The 26,939-nt window shown below is 41.9% G+C and overlaps 1 protein-coding gene across 1 annotated transcript; it reads right to left on the reverse strand.

Moving 5' to 3' along the window:
- Positions 1 to 877: 877 nt before the first annotated feature.
- On the reverse strand, positions 878 to 25,902 carry NDP (norrin cystine knot growth factor NDP). Its single transcript, XM_004064035.5, has 3 exons — positions 25,437 to 25,902; positions 10,589 to 10,969; positions 878 to 2,129 (listed from the first exon to the last, which is right to left on the reverse strand). Exons 2-3 carry the CDS (start codon positions 10,760 to 10,762, stop codon positions 1,902 to 1,904), a joined length of 402 nt encoding a protein of 133 aa, XP_004064083.1. The 5' UTR covers positions 10,763 to 10,969; positions 25,437 to 25,902; the 3' UTR covers positions 878 to 1,901.
- Between the last annotated feature and the right edge of the window lie 1,037 nt (positions 25,903 to 26,939).

Below are 26,939 nucleotides of genomic sequence, written 5' to 3' on the forward strand. Positions count from 1 at the left end.
TTTCAGTATTAAATTTAATTCCATTTATGACAAAATTCTTCATGTAATGGTCCAAACTGCCATTTCGCATTTGCCTTCAGAATGAGGAGAACCTCCAATTTAGGAGACTGGCTGGCTGTGTCACCACAGAGATTAAGATCAAGGTCAAGATTTAATAGCATTAGTTTCATTCTGTTTCAAAGCCATGAATACAAGTATAACCCTGCTGGCTTTCTTAAGAATGTGTGAAAGCTGTGCCAAAGAGTGTTCAAAACCATTATCTCTACTGGAAAAGTAATTCACAGGTTGGCTGTACTAACAGTGGGGGAGTTAATATCATCTCTAGTTAACCAGGACAAGGTTGCCCTGGAAACTGAATTGCCAAGTCTGGATTTGTATTGAGATACCTAAGAGGGACATAGCACTGTGCTAACATCACGAGTATTCTTGTAATGCCCAGTAATATCATTCGATCCTGAGCACTGCACAGTCAATGGCACAGAAATGTTGTTAACTATTTGTCCTTCTGCTGGTTCTTCCAACTTCACTTATGGATATTTATTTTCTTCTGAGAAAAGTGAAGAAATTAAAAAGGAGGGGACTCCTCTGTTTCATTCCATAGCTTCCAAGGAAGCCAAAATGCATTAGATTGTATGTTTATTCAATGGGCTAAAATCTAAAACTCAGAGTCAAATTTAATAAGCCCTCAACACCTTGTTACATTGATTTCAAAAAAATGTTCCCACCATGCATTCTGGAACCCCATTTCTGTCTCCTTTTTTTTTTTTTTGACTCTTTTACTATATCATAGGAGACGCTCAAGCACTAGCTACATGTATGTTCTAGTCCACATGATAGTAGGATATCAAGTAGGAAAAAAATACTTAAACATTCAAAATTTTGAAGATACTCTCTTTTTATTTCAAAACGTGGGAATAACTCAAAATTTGAGCCTCCAGGACCAAAACACATTTGAACCAAATGTTCAGAAGACAAGCCAGGCCACCATTTTGGCAACACGTTTCACATGGACAAGTGGATATTAGAGAATGATGCCCGCGACACAGCTAAAGCTATAGCACACCCACAAATAGATTCATACTTGGTTGTCTAATTTGCATGCATGAGTATGGTGCATTCTCCATGCCACTAGTACATATATGCCTTTTCCAGAGTCAGTGCAGGATCCGTATTTGTGCAAGTCTTTAAAAGTCTGCTCCCTTACAAAATTTTACCATAATTTATCTGAGACATGCTTCCTGTGACAAATTCTTTATGCTGCTTTTACTTTCAAAAAGTCATTTCTGAATAATAATTATAGCTGTCAAGAGTTCCAGCATCACATAAAAGAATCTGTTTGTTAGTTATTTTAATGTCAGTTCGCTGGCTGTGAGTAAACGTAGCTAAACATATCCACATGCTTGGTATCTGGAATTTGAAATCGGTAACCTTTAGCAGCAATGGCAACCTTAGACCAAAATGACAAGGTAAAAAAAACATCAGCAATAACAGAAGATGTCCCAGGAAAAGCTGGGCTTTTCTACTTTCCAAAGTAAATTCTTCCCCAACATGCACCAAACACTGACAGCCTGACACGCTTGTGCATGAGGGCCCACTTTTTCCCACTAATGCTGAACTGTTGGAAACCCAAACAGCATTGAGAGCCAAGGGGGAAAATGCCTGAATCTGAAAATGAACCAAAAGAAATTGTACCAGAGAAAGGAGATGGGAACTGCAAAGAAGTTCCCAGAGTATCTCTCTCTGTCAACAAGCATGTAGAGTCTTTATTACTAGAATATGCAGAGTCCCGGGAGAATTGTTGCATCCTTTTTTGCCTTAACTCTTTTCTTGCCAGTCTTTCCCTGGCTGGTCGAACTGCCTCTACAGTTGTCCCATCCAGAAGCCACACATAGCAGCGGGCCTCAGGAATTGCATTCCTCGCAGTGACAGGAGAGGATGTACCGGTAGGTGGCAGTGAGTCGCATGCCCCCTGAGCATCGCAGCCGCAGCGCCTTCAGCTTGGAAGTCTGGGGCCGGCAGCAGTGACAGGAGGAACGGAAGGGTTGCTTGAGGACAGTGCTGAACGACACCAAAGGCTCGGAGCGTGACGCCTGGCTGCAGTGCCCCTCGCACCTGGCCAGGAGCACCATCTGGGGAAAGAAGAGGAGGTGGTTACTCTGTGGGCATGCCACAACCTTAGCCAGGTAAAACAGCGTCTTTTGAAAGACCCTCACACTCCTTGCCAATTCCTGCTAGATTAGACCAGTGGCTCAATGCATGTTGCATTTTTTTTTAAGTCAACACCCAGGCCTCATTCAGATCGATTGAATTAAAATCCTTGGGGATAGGGACCAGGCTTTCATGGTTTTCAAAGCTTCTTAGGTGATTTCTAAGTGTACTGAGGGTTTAGAACCACTGAATGACGCCCATCACTATGATGTGCGAGTAAAAACCAAAGAAAAAAAGAAATTTCTCCTGACAGGTAGTGGTCTACCACTGGCCCAATGCATTGCAATTCTACCAGTAGCAAAATGCAGAAAGTCAATCCAAATTGAAACCAAGAAGTAAATTAAAATGACTACCAAAAAAAAAAAAGAAATTGATTTGTGCAGGAAATAGCTAAAGAACAGGAATATAGTTTCTGAAGAAGAAAATAGGATAGCCTGAGTAATGCTTAGGAAGAAATATTCTGGGTGCTGCAATTTGGGACAAGAGAATGAAGTAGAGACAGGGCATGTCTGGGGCCCTGAAATCACACTTCTGGGTTTATATGTTGAAGGAGCCTTGGATTTGTGTAATTGCATCCGCATCTTCAGAGTCATTTGGGGCAAATATTAGGATGTACCCATTCTGATAATCTCTATTTCCAAAGATTGGTCTGGAATAACGGAGGCTATGTGTTCTTTATAGTAGCTCTTAATCTGGCTTTAGCAAACAGATACCTTTAAGAATCTGATGAAAACTACCAAAGTTATCCCCAGAAAAATGTACATAAGCACACACACAATTTGCATACAGCTTAACGGAATGGACAAAAGGATCATTTATGTATCCCATACAAAACTCCTGGTATCCTGGGAGTGGGAGTAATAGGTGGGTAGGTGGGGCAGCTTGACTCATTAAGCTGCATAATCCTAATATCAAGGTGGGGAGGGGAATGGAGAATCTGAGATTATTGGTCCATGGTTATGTAAGAGGTTTTGCTTGGTGAATTTCATGTTAAGTGATGGAGAAAAAAATCCCCTGGGCCAGGTGTATTGTCTCATGCCTATAATCCCAACACTTTGGAGTCTGAGGCAGGAGGATCACTTGACCCCAGGAGTTTGAGACCAGCCTGGGCAACATAGCATGACCGTGTCTCTACAAAAAAAAATAAAAAGTTAACCATGCGTGGTGATGTGCACCTGTAGTCCCAGCTACTTTGGAGGCTGAGGCAGGAGGATCACTTGAACCCAGGAATTAGAGGCTGCAGGAAGCTATGATCAAGCCACTGTTCTCCGGCGTGAGTGACAGAGCAAGGCCCTGTCTCAAAAAGAAAAGAAAAGAAAAGAAAAGAAAAATTTGTCCTATAATTCCAGAACCAACAGCAAGATCATAAAAAGTGAAACTGTTCAAATGAAAGATTAAAAGATACATATATATGCATGAAACCTTTTGACGTTTACCTTACAATATTGTAGGAATTCGCAGTTATTATTAAAGACTCACCAGCTATTATCTCTGACATCATCCTGTAGGGCAGAATTAAACACCCAAGGTTTACAAGAAAAAAATAGCCAGTCCATCTTTCCAAAAGGGAGAAAAGATGAATTCTGGTAATTATAGATTATTGGCATAGTTATCTGAGAATATGCTGGGGCTAAATCCAACAATCACTTAGCAACCACCAAGGCAATATGAAATATTAGAAAAAAAAAACAGCAGGGCTTAGGGAAGAATAAGTTGGACTAGACCAGTGAATTTATTTTCTCTGAATGATCACAGAGGCAGAGAGAAAATAGCAGCTGTAAGCTGTTTTGATTTTTTTAAAGCTTTTGATTCTATCCTACCTGCTCTTCATTTTGACAGGCAAAGTAAACTATCAGAAATGATAGTTTGTTTGTTTGTTTTGTTTTTTTTTTAGAGACAGAGTCTTGCTATGTTGTCCAGGCTGCAGTGCAGTGGTTATTCACAGGCATGATCATAGCACACTACAGCCTTAAACTCCTGAGCTCAAGGGATCCTCCTGCCTCAGCCTCCTGTGTAGCCAGGACTACAGGCATGTACCACTGTGCCTGGCTCTGAAATGGGTTTTGAGAGACTATGCCATAGGTCAGTAGTACACAGGCTAGTCCCTAATTCCCACCCCCATTTCTCTAAAGAGAGAGAGAGTCCAAGATCTTCCTTAGTCTGTTCTCCCCCCATCTCCCTGTATGTGGGAAGAGCTGCTTGATACCTCACCTTGGAGTAGTGTTAAATTTGCTAATCTCTCATCTAGATCATCTATTAGGTTGACTAAGCAGTTATTCACAGAGTCACCTTCCATGATGGAGTCCTCAGAGGTGCAGTTTCAGTCTGGGTGGACAAAGTAAATCTGTGCCAACGAACTTAACTCAGAAGGGCCAACAATGATATGGGACATAATATCCAAGTGATGTATACACAGGTGAACCAAACGTAGGCCTAACTGACTGGGCCATTAGCACTGTCCATAAAATGACCAAGTCAACAGCGTAGGGCCATTTGTAAATGAGCTCATCTGATTGCAATCTCACTAAAAGTTTTCAGGATGTCCAGCTCCACCCCCAGCCCACTCTGAAGGACAAGAACTCCAGGCACTGAAGGACGTGGGGCCACCTCCAATGGGCTGGGCCCCTCTTCCTTGGGAGCTGGACTGTTTGTGCAAGAAGAGTGCACAGACATGTACAATAAATGCCTTCAGTAGTTCAGAATAAAATCCAAAATCTTGAAGAGGAGTCAAGGCCCTTCATGACCCAGGTTTCACATGTATTTCCAGTCTTACTTACAACTATTCTCATCACTCTACTACCCACTCCCTACTCCAGTCAAACTTAACTACTTAGGAGTCCAAGAAAATGCCCTGAATTCTCCTGCCTCTTGCCTTTGCTTATGTCTTCTGTCTCCCAAATATGTCCTTTCCACCTTGCTCTGCCTAATAAAATCCCACCTATCTATTCTCTGTAGCCAAATTCAAATGCTCTTTCCTGGAAGAAAAGACTATGAAGCAATTATTGAACCATTGATGTTCTCAACACACACACACACACACACACACACACACACACACACACACACACTCCTAGAAGGAAATCTATCTCTGTTTTGTGTGTTGAAGTGGTAAAGCAGAAGTTTGAAAGATAAGATCCTTAAGGGATGGAAGGAATAACCATCTGCTCTCCTGGTTTACTCTCAATACTTCACATTTTAGCTTCTGCCATGCCTTACTTGTGTTTCAGCACTTGAACATCTCCTGATCTCGTCCAGATCAGAGCTTCTCAGACTGGAATGTGCGTGTGAATCATCTAGGATCTTGTTAAAAGGCAAGTTCTGATTGAGTAGTTCTGGCCTAGAGCCTGAGATTCTGCATTTCCCATCAGATTCCAGTTGATGTCAGTCCTACTGGGCTGGTGCCCACACTTTGAGTAGCAGGTCTCTGGACCCATTCAAGTTTGAGGGCTGTGCTCTAGATGAATCACTAGATAACCATCATTTCGCTAATAAGAACATTTATTGAGCACTTGCAATGTGAGTTATTTCATCTTTACAACAACCCTACAAGAAAGTACTGTTATGATCTATACTATTAGGACATATAAGGAAACTCAAGCTTTAGAGAGTTCCAGTAACTTGCCCAAACTCACATAGGTGGTAAAATGCAGAGCTGGAATCAAACCAAGGTCTATCTGAAACCAAAGCCCTGACCTAAACCAGTATAATACCTGCCTCCTGATACCATGTTTTCCTGAAGCATATGCCAACTCACACACTTCCTTATCTACATTGATTTGCCTCAGAAACCTCTGACCATATCCATAGACATACAAGTCAAACTTTTTCTTGTGGGCTTCTTGGGACATTAGCTTCACCATCCCCAAGCTTATGCAGAGCTGAATCTTCCAAGAGCCTTGACTGACCAGATGTCACCATTAGCATCAGAATAAAGACCCACCTGTCCCACTCTAGAAGAGCATTTTTGCGATTTTACTCCGACAGAGTGGAAACATATTTTGCCTTTTTCGCAGCAGTGAACACTATGCACCCTTATTTCCATGGCACCTCTTGAAACACACCCTATATCCTCAGGAACAAGATTCACCCATGCTTCTTCTCCCATTCTTTCCCCACGGGCAGCCTCATAACTCCGCTCATCTTCAGGGACCCAGGTCAACCTCCAAAAGATCTGTGCTAGGCTGAGGGCACCAAGAAAATTGCAACCAGGGAACAAAGCAGCAGAGAGATGGTGGGGGCTTTGAAAGGGTGGATGGGAACTCAGCTCACTCCAACTAGAGACTGGTCCCTTCACTCAGGTCATGAATCAAACGGATACAAACTGATCTTTGTGCACAGAACGCCTCTCCTCCCTCTCTCCCCATTTTCTTGTAAGCATCATGAAGGCAAAAAAAATTGTCTCTTTTTTCTTTCTTTCCACTTTAGAGTCTCCAGCACCTTCCACAGCACCTGGACATGGTAGGCACTCAGTATAAATTTGTTCCTTTTAAAAAAATCAAATTATATCTCTCAAGAAGTCTATTGTATTATAAACACAATTTTCCTGACTCCCTCCATTTCTCCTATCACACCATGAGCTTGGTGGGTAGCAGTAGAAGATGGCTTGCGGGTCCCGTTAGGAAGCTGTTAGGACTCAGCCCTTAGCATACCAGGTCCTCTTTTCCTAGGTTTTGTCTCCCAAACCTCTTCCTCCTTATCCTTTGTTGTTGCTCTTCCAGTTCCCCACCTGCTCCTGTGGCCCTTACCGGTTCAGACAGTCATGCCCTGGTTCCATGCCCTGGCCTGGGGCCAGCATCCCCCACTCCTCACCCAACTGAGACTTTCCAGGTCTCCCCTTCCAGTTTGCTTTCCCACCCTCCATTCCTGAAATCCCCTCCCTGGCCCAAGTCCAAAACTCATCCCCCTCCAGCCCCTCCTTCCTCCACTCATCTGGGAAGGAAGGTTAGACAGATATCGGGGCTGTTTCTCTTTTACTTTTATCCTCCCTGTTAGCACCCAGCGCAGTGGCTTACATTTACTTTGCTCTTCTGCCCCACCCTGTGCTTAACAAGAACTACAATAAGGTTCATTTTCCTAATCTTTTAAGGCTATAGGAGATCACAGCAGTTATTGAGATCTCAGTTGTGACTGAAATAGAAAATTGAGTCTAAACACCTGCTTAGTTTATAACTTTATCATCAAGATCATAATATCATCTATTAAATGGCTATTATGTGCTGGACACTGCTGGATGCTTTACAAATCACCGACACCCATACCCATACCCTCAGGTAGACAGCTCTATTTTGCATGGGAAGAAACTGAGGCACAAAGAAGGAAGTTACTGAACTTCCTCAAAGTCACTCATTGGGCAAGCCATGGAGCTGGAATTGGAAACCAGGTCTCTCTCACTTCAAAGCCTGGCATGCCTCAGTTCTCATAGAGATTCCACCAGGCAGTCTGTTTCCACTATCAACTGGTCTTTTGCCTGTTTGCTCTACAGCCTTTACTCCAAATTTTAGAGAAATTTAGTCTCCCATGAAGATTATAAATGAACCTGCTACTCCCAGGATCTTTTGTACCCAAACCCAGGAGGTGCCACCACTTAAAACTATCAGGCACATCCTAATCTGTGGCCACACTGTCCTCTTTGGTGGGCCACTGTGGCCAGTCTTTTCTGCCTAACTCCCTCTCAGTCCTTTCCGGAATTGCTAGGAGATGGGCAGCAGGGACCTAGGACTGGCCAGCTGCAAGTTCAGGGCTGGGATGAACAGTCTCATTGAAAGCTCCCAGAAAGGCTTTCACTATTATTTATTTTTTCTAGAAACATTGCTGAGTATAAATTATTACTGCCAGCAGATCAGAAGCAGAGCCTGAACTTCTATGTGATGGCTCCTACATTCTACTTGTGTTCCTCCAATATGAAGATCCAAGTAGTGGGAAGATGAATGCTGTGAGGCAGACATTGCCACTCCCTGGCTATATGATATCAAGCAATCTAATTATTTTGGGCTTCAGTTTTCCTTACCAGGATAATGGGAATAATAATGCCTGCCATCACAGGTTTCTTGGCAATGATTAGAATATACAGTATGAGGTGCCTGACACATATATTAGGTGTTCAAGCAGGTACACTCCCTTCCCTGAGCCTGGGTCACATTCTCCCTTTCTTGCCTTTACAAGGCCAGATAATGGATAAATGTGAGTCAGAAAGCATTACCAATTGGCAGGCAAACAGTAGGCACATGTTTAATAAATAATGACCCTTGAACATGATGTCAAGGGATAATTTTTATAGAGACAAAAAAATCTATCCTAGTCTTTTCTTTGTAAAAAGAAGCTAGGGTAGATTGTTGTTGCCTCTTTTCTAGACATAGGCTAAATGTTTTATCCAAGTCTCTAAAGGCAAACAATTTCATTAAGTGATACCCATTAGAGAAAAGATCAGCCCGAGAATGTAAGAGTTAAGAATTGTAGAACATTTCCAAATGAAAACAGTTTTGCTCCTGGATACATAGAGAAAAATCTAACCTAGAAAAGGTCTGGGTAGTTGAGATTTTGCCAGGCATATTTTATGGCCAGGGAAGAAAGGTTTATAATTGCAAGCACCATTTACATAAAACTATTGCTATATTTGGGATAGTTTGGGATGTTTGAAAACAGATTGTTCCCATGAAATTACAAACATTTCTCCTGCTATCACAATTTTGCGCTGTTATTTGCCATGGCATTCTGGAAGAAACAAAGGTGAATAACAGTACACTAAAGTCTGTTTCTAAGACTCATGCTCAGAATTCACATGTGAATTTCTTCGGTTTGAGTTCATGATGTCTCTTCTTTGACCTTCGCTAGATTAATGTGATTGTTGCCAAAGTACTCCTCCATCATTTCGTCCAGTCTTTCCAGATTGTTTTCTAGTTTTTATAGATGCTCCTATTTCTTTGTTCCTTTCTATCATCATAGTGACACTTTCTTTGAAATAATTTTAATTCCTTTTTTTAAAAAAGAATCACGATTATGGAGGACAACTCAATACGGAAAGAAATTATCCATGGAATAAAATCACTAAATATTCGTGCTGTCTGTTTCTGAAGGGGGAGGGAAGGAGAAACTAATAATTGCTGCAGTCAACCTTACGTGGGCCCACAATTTCTGAGCAATCACACTTGTAAAAGCACTTCTCATGTTTTTTCTCAATTTGTTTTAGTTTCCCTTTCCTAAGAAGAAACTGTGGCCCTGCAAAAATTTATGTTCATCTATTTACTCCATTTTTTTTGGTTCTACAAGCACAAATAAGAGCCAGAAAGTTTTTATTAAGTGGAAAATCTCTATTTTTCCCCACAGTCATAGATCTTATTAATATAATGCTTAAAATGATTTAACTCGAATTCTGATCCTCCTAAACTAAAATGAATCATCATCACTGAGCTATAATCAGAGAAATTAATGGAAATTTTCAAGGCATACAAAAGTCATAATGTTTTTGAATGGAGAGTGGAGGGATTGGCTTATATGGTCTTAATTCTAGTGATTGATACTATAAAAAATTCTTAATTATACTGGTAATTTCAAAAATTACTTGCCATACGAGAATGTTTAAGTGATTTTCATCTCAAAACTAAATGTAAAAATCTCTGAGGTTGGGCTAAACAAATTATTATTTACCAAGTGTGGACGAATTTCGTTCATTGTGCCTGTTTAGGGGCAGTGACAGTCGTGAGATCTCGTATGTTCCACCCTACAATGTGCCTCCCTTCTGGGTGGTCCATGTAGCTGGCCACTCTTGGTGGCCTTTTAAGCATGATATTCCTTTGCACACCACTGAGGCACGGATTGCCTCTGCAAGAAACATGCATCCTTGTCCAAATGAGAACGATTTGGATAAGCAATGTAAAAATGATAAATGATCATATTGCCATCTTATCTTTTGAAATCATTTGAACAGAAATGTAGCACCTGAAGAAAGGCTCAGGCCACAAAGCCAGTTATTTCACCAAGAATCTCTTTAAAGAGCCCTCCAAGAAGTATGTTCCACTGCTCAATCGCATTCTTTGCATTCCCTTCCTCTTTATTGATGATGGAGCTAGAGAGTTATGATAACTTGTAAACTCCATTTTTCTTTTTTGGAAAAGCACACTACCACTCATAAACATCACAGCCAGGGGCAAAGGACACCTGTCCCACTGGATGGGTGTGCACATGATTGATTAGGCACTTTTACTGATAACAGTGCAAAGCACGGGGGGAAATTCTAAAAGCCTCATTCTCCCACAAGCCCTGTGGGCCAGCCACATCACTTAAGTTTGGGCTATGATCTTAGTTCTCCATCCCCTGACAAAGAAATATGGCTTCTTGCCTGTTTCTGAGGGAAATGCTCTCCTCACAGAGACCTTGGTCTTACCTTTGAGCTACACTTGTACAATGGGTGACTGATAGAATCCACATAGTGGTGCCTCATGCAGCGTCGAGGGTCCGAGTCCATTATGAACGAGCTGTCCGTTTTACTGTCTGTATCTCCCATTATCACCAGCAGGGAGAGCATAGAAAAGGATGCAGCTAGTACATGTTTTCTCATTGTTGTAAGGAAAAACTTCTCTAGAAGAACAGCAGAGGGAGGCAGAGGACAAAAAATTGGAAATGGCTTCACCTCCTAGGATCCAGTCCCGTTCAAGGAAAGGGCAGGATCGGGCTGAAGCTTTCTGGTTGTCATTGTCCTTTATGTGCTGGAGTTTTGTCTTACTCTTTGCACTTGCAATCCATCATCACAGTATCTGCTGCACAGCTGGAATGAAAACAGAAATTATTTTCCCCAGAATTATTTACCCAGAACCACTAATGGAACCCAGGAGGTATTAAGTAGAATTTTTCCATGTTATTTTGAGAGGAGAATATTGGTTTCTAGAGCGTCATTAGCAAAGGCTGTCTTCCATTCCACCCCAACTCCCATAGCTTATGCTACATATTTATAACCATTTGGAGGTGGACACAATGGTTTAATGGAAGCACATGTTGACTTTAATTGCTGAAGTCCATGTTCCTAGGGGCAAGAATAGTTTGAACCCATGTTAAAGATTAAACATGTTGTTCTGGCAACAACGTAACCGAATTGGGTGGTCTCATCTTTGCCCTTGGTTGGTGGGGGCGGGAGGGTCTATTCAGTTTCTCAGCAAGCTTTGGTGTCAGCATCAGCTTACAGGGCTAGAGAGGAGGCAGGTCAGCACTAATGAACACAAGCCATGTCCCACAGGGAAGCACATTTTCCATTTCCAAGTCCATACTCACCCACCCACCTAATTTTCCACTTCTGTGCTCTAGGCTCATCCTGTTTTTGTTTTAAGCCCCATAGCACCCAGCACTGATGACAAACTGCATCTGAAATACACATTATGCTAACTGGCCTCCAGCATGGTTAAGGTATCACACGTGTATTTGCCAACAGAGTCACATTTCTGCAGAGCCTTTGTAGCCTGGGCACATGGTGTAATTCGGAAAAGAAAGCAGTTGTTGGAACAGACTTACCATTAAAATAGGATCATATTATACCGGTTTTTCTGAAATTTGCTTTGTTCTTTTGACCATACCTCTTGGACAAAGGACTGGGGTCCAGAGATCTCTCTAGATTACCTCACTAACTCCCCAGGCATAGCCAACACTGGTGCTTTCTTTTTTTTAATCACAACAGAAGACAGAAAGTATCAAAAATATTTTCAAACATTTAGGAAAATTGGGAGGGCCTGCTATTACATCCAAAACAAAAGGAACATGATAATTAAAGCTTCGGGAAAACTTTCAAAGGTATTTCAGATAAAAGTTTGATCATTTTGTTCATAGGCAACATTTTCCTTAACTTCCTACTCATGAACAGTCTGAATAAACAGGGCAAAGTGTTGATAAAATCAAGATTAGGAGTTCAAGTTGGCATAAGCCAATTTATTTTGCACTAATAGAATGGCGTCAGACCCATTTAGCCTCAATTAGCTGTCTTGGAAGTGTGAGGTAGGGGATCCTAAGTGGAAAGGGGTGTGTGAGATAGGGCTGTTTCAGAGCACAGAATCCCTGGCAATAGCAAAGCCTCAGCACACGTGCCTCAGGGAAGTCCTGTAACTTGCAGGAAGGGCAAGGAGCAGTAATGAGGGGACCCACCTGGACTTGAGTCCTGGCACTGCCATTAATTAGCTGGGGAAGCCTTACACAAGTCATTCAACCTCCTCTAGCCCAAGTTTCCTCATCTGTAGAGGGAAGGAGTTGACAGAGATGGCATCTGCTGTCCCTTCGTGTTCTAAAATGCCACCACTTGATAACTATGGATTCAGTTACTATCATCTCCATACGCAGACAGTGAGCCCAAAGTTGACGAGACCATATTCCAGCACAACTTTGCACCACTTTATGTTCATGCTAACAGCAACATCTCATTGAAATAAATCAAACCTGTGCCCAAAGTTTCAAATCTGCAAAGGATGCAGAAGAGCATGTTTGTTTTCTTTTCATCTGCATAATCTAGGTTTTCCTATACATGTTACCCTGAAAATTACCAAGACAACAACTCAAAGAGCCAGAACTTTCTTGGGGTCCACGTTCAGAGGATGAAATATTACTGACCATTTCCCAAGTTTCACTGTGACTAAATTATCCCAAGTGGTTATCTGTCTCTTTGAAGCCTTAATTAGTGTCAGAAAGAGAATTGATTAGATTTCACTGCTTCAGTCTACAGATATTTCCCCCAGGAGTCAATGGCAAAAGGATGAAGAGAGAAGCAGACATTCCAGTCCTGGCCCTCCTTCTGCACTGCCAGCAACTTCTCTTCAGAGCCATGGCCAGGAGGTATGGTTAAATGAGCAAAGCAAATTAAAGAACATCATGTACAGCATGATGGCAAAAACAAGCTACATCAATAACAAAACCCTATATATGTGTATGCATCGTTGTATTTATTGGCATTTTCACTTTCTCCACAGAAAAAAGAAATATAAAGGGCCCTTAAAGATAGAAGAGAATTTAAGAGAATAAGTCTCATTTAAGAGAATGAAAATTAAAGTACTTTGAAACACATTGTTCAACCAATCAGATTTACAAAGATTCCGAAGTCTGATCATGCACCCTATTGGCAAGGCTGTGGGAAAACAAGCCCATTTTGGAGAAAGTTCAGTATAAATTGGTCCAAACTCTGTAGAGGCCAATTTGGCAATAACTTTTAAAAATGCAAATGTATATAATTTAGACCCAGCAATTCCACTTCTGTGAATTATCCTACATGTGAAATCACATGAGCACATGGCTGAAATAGCATAAAATTGGAAACAGCATGAAATATCCATTAATAGGGGACTGGTTAATTATATTCTAAAATGTTCACACAACAATATTCTAACCAACTATATATGGAAGGATGCAGAAACTCTATGTATTGATTTGAGTTAAAATGGAGAGAGATAAAAACACATATTTGTATAGCAAAGCTCTGAAAGGATACCCAAGAAACTAACAAAATTAGTTACCTGTGGTAGTTGCGGGACAGGCATGAGAGAAAGACTTTTCACTATATATCTTTTCGTATTTTTAGATTTTTGAGCTTGTGAATGTATACTTTATTTAAAATTTCGTTAAAAAAATAAGGCTTTCTCTTTTAAAAGCTCAGCTTAAATCTGGTAACTAAGTTAATGGATGTTTACTGTTTGTGCCAGTTTGAGTATTTTAAAAATATTATATTTTTATTTCTTATAATTACGGGAAGGCATGCTAGTCTCTTAGTCAAATACTCTTCCAGGGCGACCACATAGTTCTTGTACATTACTGCCACCTAGTAGCACCATCCTGAATTGCAAGCACAGTTTAAAATTTTTTCCTAAAAATGAATAAAACACTTTGCAAGCAGATATTATGACATTTACACAGATAAAGAGATAGTTAATGTCACATACAATATAACTTGATCATCTGGCTTTCTCTTTAGAGATGGTGAACTGAACCCAGAAGTAATATTAAAGAATGAAAGATTGACAGGAAATGTTGCTTTACCATTAATTCTAAGAAACAGATTTTTCATTTCAACACACTCAGAAAACGTGATAGTTGTTGCCCAGTTTTTATCTTAAATTCTGAAATAAGAATGTAAGCAACAATGTAAATATGCCACAAAACTCACAGAACCCTCAAAACAAAAACAAAAAGGTAAGATTCTGAAAACATAACCTGGGATTTTTTTTTTCTTTTGCCTTGAGTGTTCAAATTGAATGAACCAACACTGTTGTATTGAAGAAGAAATAAAAACAAAGCTCAAGAAAAGAGCAATGCTAAGTCAAGTTGTCAACATTGTGTTGCTCAGGGTGTGCATAGGTGAGAATGTGCAAAGTATGGGAGTGGGAAGAAGACCTCACAAAGAGGAAAATCAGGAATTAAGAAAATGTACACCACTGAGATCACCACTTTCTGGCAGCCTAGAATTATCTCTGCCTTGTAGCAGCTTCTGTTGTTTTCTCAAAACTAAATTAATTCCAGTTTGCCTTAATTTTTTAAGACATGTGTCATAAAACCAAATGCTGCCTACGAAGACTTAGAACCTTGGCCCAGGCAATAATGGATTGAACAAGAGAATGACTCTCTTGCTGAACTCAGTAGCCCTGTGGCCACGCTATGCTCTGGATACAGTCTCTGAGACATGGACTTGGCCGACGTACAGAGCCCACATTCTAATAGCTCCAATGTGGAGCCTCTGCCGGCAGGAGAGGCACGTAGGCTGGCGTGCCCGACTTTGGAGCTACCTTCCAAATGATACCAGTGGAAAAGAACAACTGGTGCCCAGATTTCCCCACCTGTCATCCTCAGCGAAATAATATAGCAGAGCTTACAGCGGGCCCAGCCTCCTGGGTGAGAGATGGTGTTGTGCCCACAGATCAGCTCACTCTTGGGCTGACCTTCTGGCTGGCAGAGGGTAAAGTGCTGGTTTCACGCAAGTTATCTCAGCAACAGGCTAAGACAAGTGGCATGTGCCAAGAATGGCCTTATTCTTGCCTTGCTTGCCAGGCACAGGAGGGTGGTGCTTCAGTATCCATATTTCCCCCTAGGCTGTTTTCAATACTAATGTATACTGATATTCCCTTCTGTGGCTTCTTTCAACAAATATTTTTTAACATGTATTTATTGAGCACCTACTGTGTGTCTCCTTTTGCTCTAGCAGATAAGAGATAGGGTCAGGGGAAAAATATAGTTCCTATCCTCGATCCCTCTTCCAGCTCACTGACTCTGCAGGCAAAGAGTCTTGGCCTGTTGTTTTCCTGGATGGTTTTTTAGACATATTGATAAACTCTCTGAACATCTAATTTGTATCCAATATTCATTGCATCATTTCTAAGAAGACCAAGTTAAGCAAATAAAATATAATGACCTTGGAATGGAGTCAGTATATCAGCCAGAATTACTTGATATTTATTGTAATTTTTAAAAAAATTATGGTATGAAGCATAAATAAAGTGAAGATGGTAGAACATAAAGCCTCTATCAAAGAAATTGCAAAAACATCAAAGATTTATAAGTGGAAGAAAGCTTGCTGGATAACCCTAGATAAAACTTCATACAGCGCTAGGATCAGAAAAGCAAGAAACTCTAGGTCTAATTCAGAAAGTGTGAAGTGTTAAGTAGCCCCTTCCCAGGAACTCAAAGGATTCCAATTGGATCTAGTCAACTAGATGCCTTGGAGAATAAGTCAAATGCCTCTTCCCAAGGCAGTTAATTTATAAACTGTAAACAGCATGTTGGATTTCATAAAGTATCCTGTGCGTTCAATGAATGGTTTCTAATATTCCTAGCTGGCAGCACATCAGTAGCAGCCAAGGAGCCAAGCCTGGGCTGACCCAGAGGCAGCGGCACTGACTGCAAACGCTACTAGGCCTCCAGCCTGCCAACTCCAGGTATCTCCAAGGATGGGCAGGCAAAAGGTCAGTGGGGAGGAAGCAGTTCTTGCTCCTTTCATCTCAGAGATAGGTACATTTCATGTGTCTAATCCAGTGCAGTGGTGGTGGGGAGGTGAGGGAATAAAGACAGCAATGACTGTCCCTAGAGTGCTACCTTAGGAGAAAGAAGACAACATTCTTGTGATTAAATAATAGTCCTCCAGTCTGTGATAGGACTCTGTGTTCTCCCAACCTGCACTACTAGCCAAGTGTAGCCAAGCTCAGCAGTGGGGGTGATGGAGGAAGAAAAGAGATGGGAGAAACAAAAAGGATGGAGGAATATGGCCAGGGAAAGAGGCAATGAATTACAATCCTGGGGTAAATAGGAGTGCTAAACTGAAGGACTAGAAATATAAATAATTTGGAGGGTGGGGAGATGAGCCAACTGTCAAATGCCCCCACCTATATGTATGTCCTTGGCTTGAATAGTTTTACTGTCTGAGGAGGGACTGGAGTGGGAGGACTTGACCTTGAGCCTGACTGAAGCTTAACATCCTGATTTTTTTTTTCAGGCATTGTCAGGAACTCCAGAAAAACATCTCATTGTTATCCAAACTCCCACTTACCTACAGCTTTCATCTTTTCCTCCCTAGACCCATTGGTCGCCTATGTTGTTAGTGTTCCGTGTCCCTATACTGATTTGAAAGAAATATGGGATAACAATTTCACTGCATTCTGAAACTGATCTTCAAGCCCTGAGTCCTACCCTCCCATCATTGGCTGTGTGATCTTGAACAAGTCACTTGCCTTTTCTAGGACTCAATTTCCTCATCTGCAAAATGAACAGATTGGTCTAAATGCTTTTATGTGTCTATCCATTTCTAACAGTCTCCAGCTCTACCCAAGCTTCTCAGAGTACAGCCCCTGCCTTGGGGCTACATATTCCCCAAAGCAATCCTACAAAAAGAGTTCCCTTCTTACTTAAGGAGCTAATGATTGCAAAAAACTTCTAAGGTGGTGTCTGATCCAACACTGAAGCCCAAGCTATAAGTATTTGCCCCTTGATGAAGCTATATTGGTGGCCTGAAATAAAAACAGCCATTAATAACCATTTGACTGAGTGCTTGCAATGTACTAAATAGTTTCTAAATTAATAATATCCTGTTAATCATAGGAAGTGGGCCGAGTGCAACGGCTCATGCCTGTAAACCCAGCACTTTAGAAGGCAGTGTTGGGAGGATCACTTAAGCCCAGGAGTTCAAGATCTTCCTGGGTAACATAGGGAGACCTCATCTCTACAAAAATAATAAAAAATACTAGCCAGGCATGGTGGTACACGCTTGTCATCCCAGCTACTTGGGAGGTTGAGGTGGGAGGATCACCTGAGCATGGGTGGTTGAGCCTACAGTGAGCTGTGATCACATCACTGCACTCCAGCCTGGGCATCAGAGTGAGACCCTGTCTCAAAAAAACAAAAGTTAATAGTAATAACAATAATAATAATAATTTGAAGTAGTGAGGATATTTAACCAGTTACTATTTCTCTTAAAACTGTCTTAAAATTTGTGGGGTTTCTGTCCAGTATCCACCAAAGCATAAAAGGGGAGAGAAGAAAGGCTAATATTAATAAATCACGCTAGGATTAGACTTCTTGCATTTGATAATGACAATATAGGCTGAGTTCCACCCTCTTGCTCCTTTCTTTTGAAAGACCCTTATTTCTTAACTGAGCTTGAGCCACACATCCTCGTGCCCTAATGGGACAATCTCTGATACTCTGGTTCAGGATAGAAGAGAAAGATTGATTAGAAAAGTTGTCTTCTCTGCAAGTAGAATCAGTAGTCTTGGGGTCAAGAGCAAGACCCTGTGCTTGGTAAAGTATCTACTACAGAGCTTCTCTGCTGGGGGAGGTACATTCCAGAAGCCCTGGGCTGGGACTTACGTCTAAAAGAGTTGACCACTGGGTATGGCACTTGGATCCTGTGCTGAGTATCTGTGGGCTTCTATGGCCCACAGATAATCAGAAAAGAGTCATTCTGAAGAATGGAAAGACTCATTCTGAGTTTTTAACAGGTGACATAACTAATTGACTTTTAGAATACAAACCTTGCATAAATTGGAAATGACCAGGTCAGGTTACCCAAGTGTCAGGAGGTACTTTTCTGTTGAAGTCTTTTCCTCCAGGGATTTGATTATTTCTGTAAGTCCAGCTACCCAAATAAAAGCTGTGACTGAGATGGGGATGAGCTGTCAGAAAATGCTTAGGGGTGGCCTTTCTATAGTGCCACAAATCAACAGTAGCCCTAAACACAGAGTCCTCTTCTATCCTTTCTTCAATGGGCAATTAAAGTAGGGAGAGAGCAGGTCATGGGAGAAGTAACAAAAGAGGAGGAGGAGGAGGAAGGATTCGTTTTGAAGTTCAAAATCTGCCACTGCCCTTTCGATTTTTTCAAATAGCACAATTTCAGTCAGGGAAGGATCCCTTCATTTCACCCACTCCCTCCCAGGAAGGGGATTTTGTATGAGGAATGAGACACACTCTACTGCTCACCTTACATAAGAACCTTTAGAAAGAAAATAGGAGAGTTCCGAGACACCCAACTCAGAGGACTCAGTCTTGCCAAAATGCATGAATGTACATTCTCCCTGTGGAAAAGAAAAGGTGCCAGGTGTTCTGGGGACACTTGTGCTGAAACAACTAAACATTTGTTCTGCTGCTGTACTGCTGGCTGTGGTATGGCCTCAGGAGGAGAGGTGACCAATGTTAGCTCAGGGTACAGGCTCCCTTTTACCCTAGAGCCAAATGAGCATGTTGGCCTTTCTTCAAAGAGTGCAGCAAAGTGTTTCCAAAGCTGCGTTTGAACCTCCTCACCCGCAACAACACTTTGGAATGGTGGGTAGTGATCTCACCTAACAGCTGTAGAGCCCTTAGTTAGGAATGGGGCATAAACAATAGGAGCAACTCAGTCTTTCCATTCCCCATTCAATTTGCCTTTTCTGCCCAGTGGTGGGATTTGAATACTGAATTCAATCCTGTTGCAATCCGGAATGCTCCTAGACTCAGACATATGTCAAAGGGGCAAGGTTCTCATAAAAATCACATAAAAATACATGTCCCTATATTGCTGATAACCCTGAACTTGTTGGGGTGGTGGTTTTCTGCTTGTCTTGATTTGCTTAAACCATGCATGCTGCAGCTATGTCTATGTCTTTTGACTGCCAGCTTCCCTGTAACAATACTATTCTGCTGCCTTTGGATTCCACATCTCAAAAGAAAAATTTAAATTCTGAAAAGGAGTAATTTTTCATAATTTGGTGGGGGGCAGTGAAATCACAGCAATGTAACGAGCCCTAAAATATCCTCTCAAGTTTTAAAGAAAAATTGGACTTTGATTAAGGATTGGATTTCTTTGATTCTTTACATCCATTATAGTTTGTGGATACAAATTATATTTGTACCCACATAATTAGGTACAAATGTGTGTACCTCCATTTTACTTTGAGTTGAAGATAGGGGATGTTTTTTCACTTGAGGAGTTGACCTCCTTTTCAGGTAAAGACAGCAACTTCAAACACCTTCCTGGGAGGGAGAGTGGGTGAAATAAAGGGATCCTTCCCTTTCTGAAATTGTGATATTTGAAAATATTGAAAGGGCAGCAGCAGATTTTGAACATCAGAAATAATCCTTCCTACTTCTCTTTTGTTACTTCTCCCCTGACCTGCTCTCTCCCTATTTTTATTCCCTACTGATGAAAGGATGGAAGAGGACTCCACGTTTAGGGCTGTTGTCGGTTTGTGGCACTGTAGAAAGGCCACCCTTGAGCATTTTCTGACAGCTTATCAACTTTCTTGAATGTCTTAACCTGTTGCCCTTTCATTTTTAAAGGATACTGCAATTGGTTGGATCACGGCTTAAAAGAAAAAGTTGGGATTGAGCCAGGCCTTGGAAGAGAGCAAATTGTCTGAAAAATTCTTAGTTTTTGTGGAAAAAAAAAAGAAAAAAGAAAAGACAAAAATGTTATCTATTGCAAATCTTATACCCAGTTTAAAGCTATTAGTCAATGTTTATGTCCAGATTTTGCCATGAGGGTGAAATGGACCCCAACTGGATGAATTCCTGATTATGAGCACTGGGGATATGTCGCCAACTGAAGTTATCCATTCTTTGAATTTTCTGAGTCAGCACTCTTCCTAACAAGAAAGTAGTTGTTTCAGATTGCAAACCCCATCCAGGGTTTCACGTTCTTACTGTTGAAAATGGGTCTGGGGGTATGACTGTAGTGACATATCCTTGACCATCAGGCTCTGAGAACCTCTGATGAAGGGGACAGTGCACATGAATGGTGACAAGCAAATGACTGCCGGAGACACAAGAAAAAAGCTTTGCAGATGCAAGGGAAGCTGGCATCAGAAATAATGCCATCGGCACAATCTTCCTCAACAACTCAACTGTGTGGGTGTGTGAATTTGCAGCATGCAACCTGCACAGCCAAGTGAGTACTGATTCCAGTTCCAGCCTCCCCTGCCCTGCTGCACACACATAGGGGTTTCGGAAGGATTTCCCACCCTTTGTTTTCTCCTGAAATTAAACACAGAAGTTCATGATTGCTGACCTGATGGGCGAGGAGTGGATACTACCAGCTGGAACATTGCCACTGGCAGGGGCAGACAAGAAAACAGGAATGCTCTTAATGTCCTCCCAAGGAAAACCTTTGATGGACAAAAGAGTGGTTGTATTTTTACCCTCTCCCTTCATGCTGCCAGGCATCTTTAAATAGATCCTCTAGCCTAGGGACTTGTATGGAATAATTCATATTAAAACCCAAGAAGTGGTAGTGGAGGGGAATTGGTTCTTTCTTCTCTTTCTTTCCCTTTCTTTCTTCCTTTCTTTTTTTCTTCTTGTCAGGCTAACAGGGAAAGACTCATTTTAATTCAGCTGCTTTAAATTTTTCCTTTTGGGTCCTTTAATGAATTTTAGCTAATTTGAAAAAGACGACCAAAGCCCCGAGAAAAAGAAAAGGAATAGGAAGCCGCCTGGTAGCTTGCTCTTTAATACCTTTTGGTCCCAGGGACATTAGCAGCATCTTTTAAGGATGTCACAGGGAGGTTTACATTGAGGCTCTTAAATGGGAATCTCTAATTGAGAGGTCCACTTCCTTCCATTTGCAACTCATCAACGAAACTGTTGTTCTGCTCTTAAGAGACAGAAAGAAAGAAAGAAAAAATCCCGCCCCATCTCCAAAGCCCCATGCATTTTTTAGTTCGGATCAACCCAGAATATATTTCTCCCCTCTTTCTTTCACTAAATGGGTTTCTTAAAGACATTCGGGTCTGTGCTGGCCAAATTAGAAGTCCTGTCTCTCTTTCTTTCTGTTTGGGGAGGGAGGGATGTGGGAAGGACAGACCGGGAAAGGGGGCAGGGCAGGGGCCAAGGATCCAGAGGGCTTTGTTTCAAGCCGCTTGTCTCTCCCCCGAAACAGAGAATAACCACATTTCTCTTAATGTAGGCCGAAGTGCATCTGGGCATTCCCATAGCGCTCCCACCCCAAGGCCTTTGCCGGAGATGTTCGGGTCACTGTGATGGTATGCTCGTTCCTGCCAACCCGGTCACTCCAGCCCCGCTCTCGGCAGCCCAAAGGGCAGCTAAGCCATGTGGCTGCTCCTCTCTGTGAGTAGATTCAGGCTCGGGACTACAAAAAGCCCCCCAGTCCTATCAGCCCGGCAGAGCTGGTGCCAAGAATGACATCCTGGGAATACTATGGAGATGGGGAGATCCCATGGGCTGTTCTCCCCGGATGGAACAGGACCCAAGCTGTCTGGAAAACAGGCAGAGCAAAGAGCCAGCTGACAATGGAAGGAGCTCAGGCGAAGGGAAAAGGGGGCGGGCTGGGAGCAGTGGTGAGCAAAAGAAAAGAAAAGCCACATGCCACCCAGGAAGATTCCAGGACTGGCGGGAGGAGGTGGAGGAGGAAGGACTTGCAGGAAACAAGTACCCAGACATGGCACTGCCAGTCTAGCTGGATTCTTTTCTGAATTAGATTATGCGAAAGAAAGAAGGGAAATATATAGCCAGCCAGCTGTTCAAAGGCTTACAACCTTGCTTTTATTGTCCGGGTAAGTTGGTGAGGTGGGGCATCAGAGGAATTCCAAACATACCATCCCAGAGAAATTTTAATATGTTCCACAGTGTCATACACGAAGAGGAAATGACAGCTGATCACAGCCAGGGCAGGCCACAGCAACCCAGGCCCTGGAGCTCACCCACCCTCTCTCACAGCCCTGCTTCCCCACTCTGCCTTAGGACTTCACAGTCTGTCCACCTGCCTTCCCATCCCCTCTGCTCCCACTGGCCGCTGGCCTAGTGCAGAGGGCCTGGGCAAAGAAGCAGTCACTGGCCGTCATGGGAAGAGGTGAGGATGGGCTCGAAGGCCACTGGCCAAGAAGCTGAGGGCTGGCTAGGGTGAGTCAGGCACCCCAGGGAGTCAGAGGCATTTTAATCCAACCACGGGGGATTATCTGCTGATAAGGACCAAGTCAAGGACCCTGGTGATGCTGTTTTCAGGGTTTTTTTTTTCTTCCCCAGTAACCTAAACACGTGATAAAACACCATACTGGGTTATTTGAAAGCAACACTGTGTGGCTATGATGGAGACCTGGGTTTGGGGAAGAGTTTCCAACAGCTTCTTCCCAGGGGCCTCTTGAATTTAGGCCAGGCCCAGAGGTCATTGGTTTTGATAATGGGGGTGGGACAAGTAAGTGGTGAGGGACAGTGACTGCATCTTCCTCCATATGCATGTTTCTAATTTGATGATTCATCAAGTGGCCCTGATGTTAGCTACTGAGTAGGCGACTCACACCCATCCCCAATAGAGACAGCATATGGTCCTTTCCACAGGGTGCTCAGGAGAGCAGAGAAAGGATAAACTACTGTCTTTTTCCAGGATTCTTCTACCCAGGCTGGAAAGATCTAGCCGTGTTAGCTGTGCAAATGACGTGTACCCAGGATCTGGTGAAAAAGGCCAAAGGGGAATCCCTTAATCATAAATGGAAAGAAAACCCACTGATGAGTGAGAATCATTTCGAGTAAATCTAGAAACCAGTAGCTGTTTTAAATAATTCTTTATAACAGGAAAGTTATTGCCCACTTTACCCATTGGCAATGCCCATTTCACTTCCAAAATCTAACTAGAGATGGCATATGGACTGAGAATTAGAGTATGGGACAATGTCTCATTCACCTTTGCATCCATCGAGACTAGCATAGCACTGGGCATCTAGAAAATGCTTAATAAATATTTATTTAAAAATTGATGAAATAAATAATTAACCAGAGAATAATAGTACTTGAATTGTGAGTTCTTAAAATAGAGTAAAGATTGCTGGCCACCATTGGTGGCTATAATTCCAAGAAATTCACCACATTTTTCAAGGGCCCAGGAAAATAAATGAGTTGGAAATTGTTAAATGTATTGAAAAATGATTTATTTTTCCCTTGACAGTGTCATTGGAACTCGAATTAAGATTGAAAACTCCACAGGCACATTTCCATCTGTGGATGTCAGCTGCTTGGTACACAGTCGTAAGAAGGCCTCAGCCAGTTCTCCCGTTACCTGAACCAAATGTATTTTAAAATAAATGATGCAAAACATTGCATTTTGTGTTCAAATACTCTCATGTAATGATCTGAATAATAGTTTAAGAAAATTGTTTTGATTCAGCTAAATGCTTTGCTAACCGCAGTTTTTTTTTAAAAAAAAATTACAATAATATATTACAGCAATGGAATCCATAGTGTCTTTTATGGCTTTCTTGAATAATGAATACCCCAAAGTTGTAAATTAACCTATTCAAATATCAGATTTTCATTCAGCGATGCTTATTAGGCTGGTTATCAGAGAAAATCAGAAAAGTTTTGCATAAACTGTGTACCAATTTGCAATGAAAACTGGCAAACAGGACCATAAAGTTTCCTTGAATTAGTAAGACTGATGAGAAGAAAATGAGCAGATATTTGCATCTGGTTTAAACGCTCAGTTGAGAAGCATTGTGCAGTCCCTGCTGTATTTGGTTGACACCCACAGCAACCCCGCATTTCAGTCATCTCTCTGTTTTCAAATGCACCTGGTATTTAATCTTATGTGTTGGGGTAATTTGCCAATGCCAGCTCCTTGTAATTAAAATACACTAATATTAGAAATGAAAAGAGACATGTTTCACAGCAGCCATATCTGTTATTAATGAGTTACAAAGAACTGTACAAGCGACTCCCATCTTGCCAAATAGCTTCCTTTCCCGCACCTGAATCTCAGTAAAGATGGGAGTCTGCCTCTCATGGAGGCTTATCCGGGTTTGTCTATTACAATGAGCCTCAGTTACTGGGCGTTCTGAGTCATTAACATTCTGTACACAATCAAACTTCCCGTCCCCCAAGAAAGAGTTATGCCCAGGCCTCCTACAGCTCAATTGTTCATTTAAAGAGAGAACTTGTATTCCAAAGTTTGAAAGAAACCTCGGAATATCCCGCAGGTAGGAGTCATTCCTACAGGTCCTGGTCTCTGTGCTGGTGGGAGCATCCTTTCCCGGTCACTCCTTGAACATCATGCTGCAGGGACGAGCTGATGACTAAAAATAACCCCCTGCAATAAGTCCAAGGCAAACAGCATGCATTTCCTCGGACTTTTTGCCCAATCAAAATCATACAGTAAATCCAGCCTCATCTCCTCCCGGTGCTCCCCAATGCATCTATGGAAGCGAAGACCTGCACGCTGAAAGAAGAGTGCAAGGGAGCAGGATTCCTGCAAAGCGTGACACAGAAAGCTAGAAATAAATGTTGCCTATTGTTTGAAGTCATTCTGAGCACTCCGGCAGAGCCCTGGCAGGAGATCAGCAGCATACATAAGTAGTAATAAAAGTAAACAGTGCGCTTTTAAACTCGCAGTCTTGCCTGCGTTAATAGTGCCCCCATTGTAAGTGGGATGAGGGTGCTGGGGAAGATACTGGGCTCCATGAATCCATGTTGGCGAGTTGCTGCTTCGCAGCCCCCTTTCACGGGGTCAACTATAAGAACCATCACAAAGTTACATCTAACTACGCAGAGAGTTTGAAAAGAAAAATCTCTTTAAGTCAAACCAAAAGATATTTTCAAGCTTTTCTAGGAGGCTCCCTGCTCTGTCACAGACTTCAAAGACCCGTTCATTTAAGAAACACAGTGCTAGCATGCTACAGATTAATGCAAATTAAAGTAATGCAAATTTAAGTGGTATTTAAAGGTTGTCTCTTTGTCTGAGAGGAGGATGAAATGCTCGGTTTGGAAAGAAGCGATTTCCTAGGCAAGCCGGCAGCGCTTGTTTTCCTGCTTACCTTAGGGGAACGCAGGGCTCCTTTCTTCTCAGACTTTTCTGAGAGCTAGAAAGAGGTCCTGTTACTTCCAAATGCTTTTGTTCTTCTGTCCCTCTGTCACATGGCTTGCCTTTTATATTTGCAACACACAAAAGTTAGGACTGTTGTTTAAGCGACACAGGGAGAGAGAGAGAGGGAGAGAGAGAGGGAGAGAGAGAGAGGGAGAGAGAGAGAGAGAATGTCAAATGGAAAAGTGCCATTGCAGTCATATATCAATCAGGCGTGCGGCCGCAGCAGCGCACTAGCAAATGGGAATGCCACGGAAATGTGAGGCGCTCGTTATCGGGGACTCAGCCGCTGCCCACCGCTCGGCTCCCTTCCACGGAGCATCTTACGATGGGAACAGCGTAGCAGAACAAGGGCGAGGAAGTTTCTTTCTTTCTTTCTTTTTTAATGGTATTATGGAACTAATAAGAGGCCAAATGAATATTCTGAATTTAATTCTTTTTCAAGCATGTGGCTGCCATAAAGATGTGCCGTCCGCAGTAGCGACGTATAGTTTTGGAAATACAAAGGCAGTGTGGCATTCTGTTGAACGATTCGGCAGCTGACTGTGATGAAGTTGAAATTCTAAGTAAGAGAGGGGAAAGATGGGAACCAGAAATTTTTTTCTCAGGCGATGCTGTTGAAGCAAGTGCAAAACGCTGCCCTATTTTATCACGATGTGTGTGGGTGGTGAGAGTTCTTTTTTTCCGGGTTGTTCATCCATTAAATGATTTTTAGCAGCATATACATGATTAAATTCACAATGGCACTTTAATAAGCCCCTTCATCTGCATCATTTAGAATAAAACTTTAGGTCTGATTTAGAAACAATGAGAACGTGTATTCCGTGACTCCTTGAGCTATATGAAGGAGAAACTAATAGATAAAGCTAACCCATTACACAACAACTAGTAGAAAAGTGACAAAGGTAACTATGTGTGTGGGTTAAATACCTGCAGCTGAATCATGCTGTGTTATGAGCTGTGGGACTACAAAGGCAAATATTTCATAATTCTTGCCCTTTGAAAGCTTAAAATTAACACAGAAAACCGTCAGGGATTTTGGAGGAAAATACAAAGAACATTTAATAATTATTTTATGTCAGGTAAATCAGACCCAGAATAATTTGTTTTATTAATACTACTGATGAAGGATTAAACTGAGAATTTTAAAAAAATATATTTCGTGGAAAAAATAATACATTATAAAACTCAAAAAGAAATTTTTCTTGGGAGCTTCATGTAATTGTTGATGCTGAAACTGTCTTGTTCAACTCTGTATCAAACTATTTGTTATTCATTAATAAATTTACATTCACCTTATTACTTTTCCATGAGACCTTTACTCCAGTCACTGATATTTACAAGAGGTGTCTTAAAACTTTCAGTTTTATTGCCAGAAATCCCTTTTCTTATGCTCCACCTGGAAAAAAAAATACCCTGTCTACCTTGGACCAGCCAGTCACAAACAGAATCCACC

This window comes from Gorilla gorilla, chromosome X (genome assembly GCF_029281585.2).
Source record: "Gorilla gorilla gorilla isolate KB3781 chromosome X, NHGRI_mGorGor1-v2.1_pri, whole genome shotgun sequence".
NCBI lineage: Eukaryota > Metazoa > Chordata > Mammalia > Primates > Hominidae > Gorilla > Gorilla gorilla.

Coding starts and splice junctions, on each gene's coding strand:
- NDP (XM_004064035.5), bottom strand. CDS start 10,762: ATGAGAAAACATGTACTAGCTGCATCCTTTTCTATGCTCTCCCTGCTG. Junction 2,130..10,588: donor TGTACAAGTGTAGCTCAAAG/GTAAGACCAAGG, acceptor TTCTTTCCCCAG/ATGGTGCTCCTGGCCAGGTG.